This window comes from Pleurodeles waltl, chromosome 9 (genome assembly GCF_031143425.1).
Source record: "Pleurodeles waltl isolate 20211129_DDA chromosome 9, aPleWal1.hap1.20221129, whole genome shotgun sequence".
Lineage (NCBI taxonomy): Eukaryota > Metazoa > Chordata > Amphibia > Caudata > Salamandridae > Pleurodeles > Pleurodeles waltl.
Genome location: NC_090448.1, coordinates 325,431,846 through 325,443,777, shown reverse-complemented (window position 1 = coordinate 325,443,777; position 11,932 = coordinate 325,431,846). Strand labels below are relative to the sequence as shown.

The window sequence follows — 11,932 nt, the reverse complement described above, 5'->3', positions numbered from 1 at the left end:
GATGCCCTCTGTGTGCATTTTTCAATAAATGCCAATGGGAGTTTACTGCGCTGAGAAGTTTGATACCAAACTTCCCAGTATTCAGTGGAGCCATTATGGAGCTGTGAAGTTCATAGTGACAAACTCCCTTGCAATATACTCAATATGGCTACACTGCTCTTACAAGGTCTAAGAATGGACTTAATGAAGGGGCATATCACTCATACAGCTATGCCCTCACCTGTGGCAGTGTACCCTGCCTTAGGGTGTAATGCCTGCTAGAGGGGTGTCTTACCTATGTCACAGGCAGTGGTTTGTGGGCATGGCACCCTTAGAGGGGTGCCATGTCTATTTTGACTTTCTTCTCACTAGCACGCAAGCTGCAAGGGCAGTGTACATGTGCTGCTAGGTGCCGGGTCCCCCAGGGTGGCATAATACATGCTGCAGCCCTTGGGAACCTCCCATGGCCTCCTGGCCCTCGACACCATGGATGCCTTCTATAAGGGGCTTAACCGTGTGCCAGCAGTTGTGCCAATTGCGGAAACAAAGGTACAGATTTTGGGAAACACTGGTGCTGGGGCCTGGTTAGCAGGATACCAGCACACTTTCAAAGTTGGCATCAACACTAGGGAAAAAATGGTGGGGTAACCATGCCACAGTCACATTTTCCTACAATTGGTCTCAAGTTTCTTCTCGAGTGTGTCACATTTACTGCTCAACACTACCCACTGATAAGCCTAAACTGCTCCTCCACACTACAACAAAAGACAATTTAGCATTATTATTTTAGCCACTGTAAACCAATAAGGGTCGCCTGGAATATCTGCATAGTGTCCCCTTACACATCTTAAGACAGGAGACTTCTACATCAAATGGTACAGGAAATTGGGGACTGAACTCAGTAAACCAGTTGGGGTGCTTTATGGCTCAAGTAATGTCAGTGTTGTAGTCTCTTGCCTAGATGGAGTCAAGCACCCCGTACAGGTGTGCTATGAACATTTTGGAAGCAGTGTGGCACCTGGAGATATTTAACAGTTGAAGAATTTAGTAGCAGAATTACTCATCAGAAAGAAAAGTGCAATCTGATTTCAGAAAACGAATGTAACAAACAGACTAATTACACAGATGTTTTCAATTTATTTCTCAAAAGGTGCAAATGGCAACAAATTAAACTCTACAGAAGAAATATGTACACGAGATTTATATTACAAAATCTGGATGTTTTCTATGATACAAGACTGAAGATTAACAAAGAAGAGGATGCATAAGGGTGCCCTCCTCCCCAACTACCTCAATAAGGTGATGTTTTGAGAGAGATGGCGATGGTTAAGGTTACAAACAAATAGCTCCACAAACAATAAAATATTTACAAAATGTACATAGATCTTGGAAACAAAATGCAGGCATTGAGGTTTCTGATCTTCATTGTTAGACGCTTCCAAAAGATATACAAATTTCTTTACAAGGCTCAAGTGAGAAATGATAAAAATACAATAACGCTACAAAAGTCGAGTGGCGTCAACAGCAATTTACAAGCAGGACTAAACGGTTGAATTCTAAAGTTTAGGTACAATAAACTGGGATACAATTTACAAGTGTGCCTGTAGAAAATATCTTATTCCATCTCTGTAAAGCGAGCCAACATGGCTTTCCGTACAGCATCTTTGTAAGAATCTGAAGTTGATACCCCATAAGAGCTGCCTTTGGCCCCCAAACCTGCACCTCTCATTCGTACCTTTGCCTACAGGACAACAAAAAAACAGAAATTAATATCATGAAATTTCAGTTTAAATCAAACAGTTTCAGGACCATGATAAAATACAAATTATGGACAAACTGATTATCCTCTACAAGCAACAATGAGCAATCTTGACCTGGAAAAAAGGTACAAAACATAGGTAATGTTCAGCCAATCTTGGGCAACAGTAATCTCATTCATTTCTTTTAAAGAAAAACAAAAAATTACAGGAACTGAAGAAAAAAAACCTGGGTTATTTTAGGATGCTGGTGTGTGGTGGGTAACAAATGCTTAACACTACTCCTTTGATAAGCCTACTGCTCGACCACACTACCACAAAATAGAGCATTAGTATTATCTCTTTTTGCCACTATCTTACCTCGAAGGGGAACCCTTGGACTCTGTGCATACTATTCCTTACTTTGAAATAGTGCATACAGAACCAACTTCCTACATTATGCCACCCTGGGGACCCCTCACTCAGCACAGACACACTGCTTGCCAGCTTGTGTGTGCTGGTGAGGACAAAATGAGTAAGTAGACATGGCACTCCCCTCAGGGTGCCATGCCAACCTCACACTGCCTATGCAGTATAGATACGTCACCCCTCTAGCAGGCCTTACAGCCCTAAGGCAGGGTGCACTATACCATAGGTGAGGGCACCGGTGCAGGCTGACTGGGTTTAGCAGCCTGCCACACTCAAGACATGTTGCTGACCACATGGGGAGAGTGCCTTTGTCACTCTGTGGCTAGTAACAAAGCCTGCACTGGGTGGAGATGCTTATTACCTCCCCCTTGCAGGAGCTGTAACACCTGGCGGTGAGCCTCAAAGGCTCACCCCCTTTGTTACAGCACCACAGGGCATTCCAGCTAGTGGAGTTGCCCGCCCCCTCCGGCCACGGCCCCACTTTTGGCAGCAAGGCCGGAGGAGATAATGAGAAAAACAAGGAGGAGTCACTGGCCAGTCAGGACAGCCCCTAAGGCAACCTGAGCTGAGGTGACTGACTTAGGAATCCTCCATCTTGCAGATGGAGGATCCCCCCCCAATAGGGATAGGAATGTGATCCCCCCCCCCCTCCCCTTGGGAGGAGGCACAAAGAGGGTGTAGCCACCCTCAGGGCTAGTAGCCATTGGCTACTGCCCTCCCCGACCTAAACACACCCCTAAATTCTGTATTTAGGGGCTCCCCTGAACCTAGGAACTCAGATTCCTGCAACCTAAGAAGAAGAGGACTGCTGAGCTGAAAAACCCTGCAGAGAAGACAGACACCAACTGCTTTGGCCCCAGCTCTACCGGCCTGTCTCCCCCCTTCTGAAGAAACTGCTCCAGCGACGCTTTCCCCAGGACCAGCGACCTCTGAATCCTCAGAGGACTGCCCTGCTCTAGAAGGACCAAGAAACTCCCAAGAACAGCAGCCCTGTTCACCAAAGACTGCAACTTTGTTTCCAAAGAAGCAACTTCAAGACAACTGCGTTTCCCGCCAGAAGCGTGAGACTTGCAACTCTGCACCCGACGCCCCCGGCTCGACTTGTGGAGAACAAACACTTCAGGGAGGATTCCCCGGCGACTACGAGACCGTGAGTAGCCAGAGCTGCCCCCCCCCCCCCCGAGCCCCACAGCAAAGCCTGTAGAGGGAATCCCGAGGCTCCCCCGGACCGTGACTGCCTGACTCCCAGATCCCCGACACCTGGAAAAGACCCTGCACCCGCAGCCCCCAGGACCTGAAAGATCGGAACTCCAGTGCAGGAGTGACCCCCAGGAGGCCCTCTCCCTTGCCCAGGTGGTGGCTACCCCGAGGAGCCCCCCCCTTGCCTGCATCGCTGAAGAGACCCCTTGGTCTCCCATTGATTCCAATTGAAAACCCGACGTGTGTTTGCACACTGCACCCGGCCGCCCCCGTGCTGCTGAGGGTGTACTTTCTGTGCTAACTTGTGTCCCCCCCGGTGCCCTACAAACCCCCCCTCACCCCCCCGGTCTGCCCTCCGAAGACGCGGGTACTTACCTGCTGGCAGACTGGAACCGGGGCACCCCCTTCTCCATTGAAGCCTATGCGTTTTGGGCACCACTATGAACTCTGCACCTGACCGGCCCTGAGCTGCTGGTGTGGTAACTTTGGGGTTGCTCTGAACCCCCAACGGTTGGCTACCTTGGACCCAAACTTGAACCCCGTAGGTGGTTTACTTACCTGCAAGAACTAACAATTACTTACCTCCCCTAGGAACTGTGAAAATTGCACTGTCTAGTTTTCAAATAGCTATATGTGTTTTATTTGAAACGTATATATGCTATTGTGATTATTCAAAGTTCCTAAAGTACCTACCTGCAATACCTTTCATGCAAAGTATTACATGTAACATTTGAACCTGTGGTTCTTAAAATAAACTAAGAAAATATATTTTTCTGTACAAAAACCTATTGGCCTGGAATTATCTGAGTGTGTGTTCCTCATTTATTGCTTGTGTATGTACAACAAATGCTTAACACTACTCCTTTGATAAGCCTACTGCTCGACCACACTACCACAAAATAGAGCATTAGAATTCTCTTTTTGCCACTATCTTACCTCTAAGGGGAACCCTTGGACTCTGTGCATACTATTCCTTACTTTGAAATAGTGCATACAGAGCCAACTTCCTACATAGGTTGAATGACTGAAGACGAACACCTTACCAAGCTCAATGCTCCACAACACTGCACATAAATTGTGCCCCCCCCTCAGACATGAGGTACACAATTGTGTAATATGCAAATGTTTAATTTAGAACCTTTTCAGAAGGCAGATACCACAAAACAGGGCAAGGCAGTAGGATGGCAATGAGGAATCTACGGTTAGAGTACTCATCAGAAAAATAACAAAGCAAACTTGCTCCTCTGATGAATACTTCTAACCACGGATTGTTCACCTTTACAATAACTGTTGAGGCAGTCCTTAACAAGGTAGGGAGTCTGAGGAGTGGGCTGAGAGCAATAGGTCCAGTAGGACTGAGCAGTCTTACCACCTTTGCCTTCAGACCTGGCTGTCGCAGCCTGGCAGATGTCAAGAAACGGCACTCAGCAAGCCAACAGACTGATAGCAGCCTTGGCCATTGTCCTTCCACAGGTTACTTCTAGGCCAACTAGCAGCTCTTAACAGAAAAGATGATATACTTTAAAGTCAATTCCTGCACCCTTTGCCCCTAAAAACCCACAAAAAGGTGATCATTCACCTACCACCAAATGGTCTTAAGTATGACTGATGTAAAAGCTTAAGGATCTTTTGGGATCTAGTCGAAGTCTCTCCTTTTTCAAAGGGGTGTACGTTTGTGGGGGGGATGCGGTAATGTTTGGCAAAAAAGGCCACCTGTGTTTTCAACACTAGTTTATGAAAACGTTGGTGTACAGAAACTGTACAGAATGCCTGAAGCTCCCTCACATATGGTGAAGTGATCGCAGTGAGTAAGTCTTGAAAATCAGAAAATGCAGTCATCAGTTATGCACTGGCTAGAAGGGGGTGCATATGAGGAACTTCAGGGCCCTACTGAGATCCCACTGTAGCGTAACTGGTTCAGAGGGCACATCTAGTATGCCTTTAATAAACAAACAGTTGGCAAGAACGGTGCACGGGCATGTGAATCCAGAAAATGATTCATGCTGCAAATAAAATAAAAAAATTAATCATCCAACAATTTGCTTGCAAAGAAACCAAGCCATGGCACCCCACATAAACAGACTTCACAAATGGACACCAAGCAGCAAGGATGACGCATGGAGATGTAGATTGCCAAGGTTGGGGAGCAGAACTCTGCGCTGCAGCAGAAGATCTTCCAGAAGCAGTAGTTTGTTCTTAATGTCTGTGTATCTCACTCTCCTGGCACAAGTCGGAGCCACTGGAATGACTTTTGGACTGTTGTTCCTTATCTTCAGAAGTTGGGGCAGGAAAGACAGCAGCGCAAAGGTGTACTAGAGACCCATTCTTGACAGAGAACATCCTTGGGAACTCAAACACAAATTATTTTTAACCAAGTAGTCTTGATATCAGTGAATAACAAATCCTGCCAGTGTTCCAACTATGAGACGATGTCATGTGCCACCTTGGAGTGTAACAGTCATTTATTGTTCACCTGATCTTGTCTGCCAGGTAGTTCACGATCAAAGATGCCCAGCAGATCAAGCCAACTCCAGAGGCTCACCATTGTTGCACTGGTTGAAATTCTTCCCTGCCTGTGGGCCTCCGGGTGGGCATTGCTCCTTTCTTGAAGGATCCCATGAATTGCAAGGAGTCCACTGGCTTTGTGGTTTCATTGTCTTTTTTTAATCTTTTGTAATGTCTCATCCACAGCCAGCCTGAGGGCTTCTCTTGTGAAGGGCATGGTAATTACGGATGCCTGTACCCCCCTGCTTGAATCTTTAGACCCTTAAACAGCAATACATCCTGAGTGCTGCTTCCATGCACAACTGTTTAATGCTGTATCCGCCGCATCCAGTGTTGACTTGAGGCAGGAATTTGTAATGTTTCATGCCCTCTTGGATCACTGCCTTGACGCTCTCCTTAAATTCCTCTGGGAAGTGTCACATGAGGCCATCCATTTCGTCTCACTGCTGGCCCCTGTAGTGTTTCAGAACTGCGTTGAAATTGGCATTTCTCCATTGCGCAACCACATCCCTTCCCATTTTCGTGGGTACAAGGTCCATCCGCTTGCTCTGCTTCTCTGGTGCAGGATCTATTGATGCTTGTGCATTGCTACATTTTCTGCCTGTTGGCAGGATTATGAAATCTGCAAGTACATTTCCTTTGATGTATTGAGGATCTTGTGTGTAGTGTTTAGATTTCTTCTCCACTCAGGAAGTTAGGGCACTTGCTGTGGCTGGTGCCTGAAAGGCTTCTTTGCACTGTGCCAGGATTTTGGCTAGCATAGGCAGGTGCAGGCTTGCCTCCTCTGATGGTTTGAACGTTTCCAGGAGTCGTCCTCCTCCAGTTGGACCAGATATGTGCCCCCACACTCTTGATTAGTTTTATTTATACAGATTGCCTGGTGGTGAAGGCCTTGAGGGGTAGCGGTCGACACTCTCCTACGGGATTTGGCATTGAGATCCTGTCACATGTAGAGTTGGCCTTGACCCTTGAGTGCAGTGGATTGGACTTGTAATTTAAGAACTTCTCCTGCTCCTCTTCAGCTGCGGTGTTGAGGGTGTCTCAAAGTCCAGTTGATGGGGCCTGGTCTCTCTCTCTGCTCAGAGTTTTGGTGGGATGGGAAATACCTTTGAGAAGTCATACCACTGAGTAGTTCCAAAACTTTGGCTTCGAGCTGCCATCTCTTTTCCTCGACCTGTAGTGCTCGATGTTTAGCTTCGGCCCTCAACAATGCCTTCCTTTTCAAGGTCATCAGCTCTTTGGTTCCTTGACCATCTTTTCTTGTGTGCCTGCTGGAGTCCAAGGGTGGCTAGAAGGCTTGCCTTCATTAGTGTTCTTTGCTCAGGGGCAGTGCAGCTCTATTTTCTTTTATGGTGACTGTAGGAAAGTGCCCCTTTTTGGCATGGTTACTGCCCTACTTCTTCCTATCACATGGGGTGCGCCTGGAAAAGGTCTTACAAATTTTTGCAGGAGTTGGGTATGTTGAAATCTGGAAGAGATTACACACTCTAGGAGGGTCAGTCTTGACCTGTTTCCTCCCAAAGTATGGACACTTACCAAAAGATGGATTTTTTTAAATATAATAAAAAAAATGATTTCGGTCAGGGAATGGCAGAAAAAGGTGGGGGAAGACCAAAGACGTCGAGTGAAAGTTGACACTGAAATACAGACATGAATTTTCCAGAAAAAGAAAATAAATTGGTCACCCTCAATGCTCTAGAGTCCTGTCAGCAGGAGACGGAAAAAAACTGAAGCAACTGCCACCAGCTGTGCATGATGGGATGGGATACCGGCGGTCTCTGCAGCCTTAAAGGCAGTCACTGTTTTCTGCTCACATAATAGCCTATAGGGCTACATTGTCTTTCTAGACTTCATCTCTTTCAGAAAAGGGTTTGTGAAGGAGATTTGAGATCTGGTGAAAACATTTACCTCACATTTATAAGGGTGTTTTAAACTCTTCTCTAAGCACAATCTGAAGAATTACACTACTGCAGCCTGTTTGCCTCGGCTGCATATTATGTTCTCTCAATTGTCTCTACAGGCCTTCAAGAAGCAAGGCGAACGACTACACTTAAGAGGCTATAAAGAAGTGCTCCGGGATACCACACGTGGTCGGAACTATTCAAATGCTTATAACTATCAATGGAGATCTCCATTAAGAGGAGTTTAGGCTACACTTGTGCTTTAGGTTTCTACAAAATCCTTGTAAGCATAGCAAAAAGTAAAATGCATGGTCAACTGTGGATGAGGAAGAAAGGGGACTGGCTAAACAGTTTACCAAGGAGACAAACTGGTATACATAAAAAACATTATAGCATGCTCATATGGTATATATACACATTAGTTCTTAAACATAAAGCTAAGAAACCAATATACTTGTAGATGAACGTTAGGTAATAAACAAACATTACCTGTATAGGAGCTGTGATACCTTGGGCTTTCTTACCCAGTCCTAACCCTTCCTTCCAACCCATTGCCTGCAGCATTTTGTTACCAATATTGCTCGTGTCAAGGCCGTCTTTTGTTGGCTGTTCATAATTCCTGCATGAGAGAATGTATTAATGATGTGCCTTACACATAATAGTAAAGTACAATTAAAATGTTCAAAGTGTGACTTGTTGAGCTATTGTTATATCAAAAAACTAAATAATGCCCAGCTAGTAGGTCTTGAAAAAAGACAAATACATACACTGTGCTGTTATCAAAATGTTTTTTGCGTTTTGGTTCAGGTGGTTCTGGGATACCATACTTTTCCCTTCGTTCAGCAGCACGATCCCGGTATTTCATCTACAAAACAAAATAAAGCGTACATTAATTGTAGTACAAAAGGTACTCAAAGTATTTAAAAAATTTTTTTTTTAAAAAGAAGCTCTGTCAAAATGGTTCACATGTACATTAACTCACGAGTCCGGAAACCTCAAGCAGACCAAGCATTGATAGAACAACATGGGACGTTCGCTTTTAGAAAGTCTTCAGCATGACACGCTGAGAAAGTTGCTCATCAATTTTGAGAATCGCAGCACTAAATATTTAGTTTAACCATGACAAAAAGCAGTGCCCACTTCGGACTTCGACACTGTAGAGACATATTGCTCATGCAGCTATGCCCTCACCAGTGGGATAGTGCACACTGCCTTAGGGCTGCAAGGCCCGCTAGAGGTGTGACTTACCTATGCCACAGTGTAGGAAGTTGGCTCTGTATGTGCTATTTCCAAGTAAGGAATAGCATGCACAGAGTCCAAGGGTTCCCCTTAGAGGTAAAATAGTGGTAAAAATAGATAATACTAATGCTCTATTTTGTGGTAGTGTGGTCGAGCAGTAGGCTTATCCAAGGAGTAGTGTTAAGCATTTGTTGTACATACACATAGACAATAAATGAGGTACACACACTCAGAGACAAATCCAGCCAATAGGTTTTGTTATAGAAAAATATATTTTCTTAGTTTATTTTAAGAACCACAGGTTCAAATTCTACATGTAATAGCTCATTTGAAAGGTATTGCAGGTAAGTACTTTAGGAACTTTAAATCATAAAAATTGCATGTATACTTTTCAAGTTATTGACAAATAGCTGTTTTAAAAGTGGACACTTAGTGCAATTTTCACAGTTCCTAGGGGAGGTAAGTTTTGGTTAGTTTTACCAGGTAAGTAAGACACTTACAGGGTTCAGTTCTTGGTCCAAGGTAGCCCACCGTTGGGGGTTCAGAGCAACCCCAAAGTCACCACACCAGCAGCTCAGGGCCGGTCAGGTGCAGAGTTCAAAGTGGTGCCCAAAACACATAGGCTAGAATGGAGAGAAGGGGGTGCCCCGGTTCCGGTCTGCTTGCAGGTAAGTACCCGCGTCTTCGGAGGGCAGACCAGGGGGGTTTTGTAGGGCACCGGGGGGGACACAAGTCCACACAGAAATTTCACCCTCAGCGGCGCGGGGGCGGCCGGGTGCAGTGTAGAAACAAGCGTCGGGTTCGCAATGTTAGTCTATGAGAGATCTCTGGATCTCTTCAGCGCTGCAGGCAGGCAAGGGGGGGGTTCCTCGGGGAAACCTCCACTTGGGTAAGGGAGAGGGACTCCTGGGGGTCACTTCTCCAGTGAAAGTCCGGTCCTTCAGGTCCTGGGGGCTGCGGGTGCAGGGTCTCTCCCAGGCGTCGGGACTTTAGGTTCAAAGAGTCGCGGTCAGGGGAAGCCTCGGGATTCCCTCTGCAGGCGGCGCTGTGGGGGCTCAGGGGGGACAGGTTTTGGTACTCACAGTATCAGAGTAGTCCTGGGGTCCCTCCTGAGGTGTCGGGTCTCCACCAGCCGAGTCGGGGTCGCCGGGTGCAGTGTTGCAAGTCTCACGCTTCTTGCGGGGAGCTTGCAGGGTTCTTTAAAGCTGCTGGAAACAAAGTTGCAGCTTTTCTTGGAGCAGGTCCGCTGTCCTCGGGAGTTTCTTGTCTTTTCGAAGCAGGGGCAGTCCTCAGAGGATGTCGAGGTCGCTGGTCCCTTCGGAAGGCGTCGCTGGAGCAGAGTTCTTTGGAAGGCAGGAGACAGGCCGGTGAGTTTCTGGAGCCAAGGCAGTTGTCGTCTTCTGGTCTTCCTCTGCAGGGGTTTTCAGCTAGGCAGTCCTTCTTCTTGTAGTTGCAGGAATCTAATTTTCTAGGGTTCAGGGTAGCCCTTAAATACTAAATTTAAGGGCGTGTTTAGGTCTGGGGGGTTAGTAGCCAATGGCTACTAGCCCTGAGGGTGGGTACACCCTCTTTGTGCCTCCTCCCAAGGGGAGGGGGTCACAATCCTAACCCTATTGGGGGAATCCTCCATCTGCAAGATGGAGGATCTCTAAAAGTTAGAGTCACCTCAGGACACCTTAGGGGCTGTCCTGACTGGCCAGTGACGACTCCTTGTTTTTCTCATTATTTTCTCCGGCCTTGCCGCCAAAAGTGGGGCCTGGCCGGAGGGGGCGGGCAACTCCACTAGCTGGAGTGTCCTGCTGGGTTGTCACAAAGGAGGTGAGCCTTTGAGGCTCACCGCCAGGTGTGACAATTCCTGCCTGGGGGAGGTGTTAGCATCTCCACCTAGTGCAGGCTTTGTTACTGGCCTCAGAGTGACAAAGGCACTCTCCCCATGGGGCCAGCAACATGTCTCGGTTTGTGGCAGGCTGCTAAAACTAGTCAGCCTACACAGATAGTCGGTTAAGTTTCAGGGGGCACCTCTAAGGTGCCCTCTGGGGTGTATTTTACAATAAAATGTACACTGGCATCAGTGTGCATTTATTGTGCTGAGAAGTTTGATACCAAACTTCCCAGTTTTCAGTGTAGCCATTATGGTGCTGTGGAGTTCGTGTTTGACAAACTCCCAGACCATATACTCTTATGGCTACCCTGCACTTACAATGTCTAAGGTTTTGTTTAGACACTGTAGGGGTACCATGCTCATGCACTGGTACCCTCACCTATGGTATAGTGCACCCTGCCTTAGGGCTGTAAGGCCTGCTAGAGGGGTGTCTTACCTATACTGCATAGGCAGTGAGAGGCTGGCATGGCACCCTGAGGGGAGTGCCATGTCGACTTACTCGTTTTGTCCTCACTAGCACACACAAGCTGGCAAGCAGTGTGTCTGTGCTGAGTGAGAGGTCTCCAGGGTGGCATAAGACATGCTGCAGCCCTTAGAGACCTTCCTTGGCATCAGGGCCCTTGGTACTAGACGTACCAGTTACAAGGGACTTATCTGGATGCCAGGGTCTGCCAATTGTGGATACAAAAGTACAGGTTAGGGAAAGAACACTGGTGCTGGGGTCTGGTTAGCAGGCCTCAGCACACTTTCAATTGTAAACATAGCATCAGCAAAGGCAAAAAGTCAGGGGGCAACCATGCCAAGGAGGCATTTCCTTACACAACCCCCCCCCAAACGAAAGAGGATGAGACTAACCTTTCCCAAGAGAGTCTTCATTTTCTAAGTGGAAGAACCTGGAAAGGCCATCTGCATTGGCATGGGCAGTCCCAGGTCTGTGTTCCACTATAAAGTCCATTCCCTGTAGGGAGATGGACCACCTCAACAGTTTAGGATTTTCACCTTTCATTTGCATCAGCCATTTGAGAGGTCTGTGGTCAGTTTGAACTAGGAAGTGAGTCCCA

The 11,932-nt window shown here is 46.9% G+C and overlaps 1 protein-coding gene across 2 annotated transcripts in view; it reads right to left on the bottom strand.

Moving 5' to 3' along the window:
* Positions 1-1,096: 1,096 nt before the first annotated feature.
* RBM5 (RNA binding motif protein 5) overlaps positions 1,097-11,932 on the bottom strand; it is a 313,693-nt gene continuing 302,857 nt past the window's right edge. For both annotated transcript variants that reach the window (XM_069206838.1, XM_069206839.1), the window contains 3 exons: positions 8,518-8,615; positions 8,240-8,369; positions 1,097-1,720 (listed from right to left, as the gene is read on the bottom strand). In XM_069206838.1, coding sequence (XP_069062939.1) covers positions 1,595-1,720; positions 8,240-8,369; positions 8,518-8,615 — 354 coding nt within the window. In that variant the 3' untranslated portion in view covers positions 1,097-1,594. The remainder of the gene's footprint in view (positions 1,721-8,239; positions 8,370-8,517; positions 8,616-11,932) is intronic.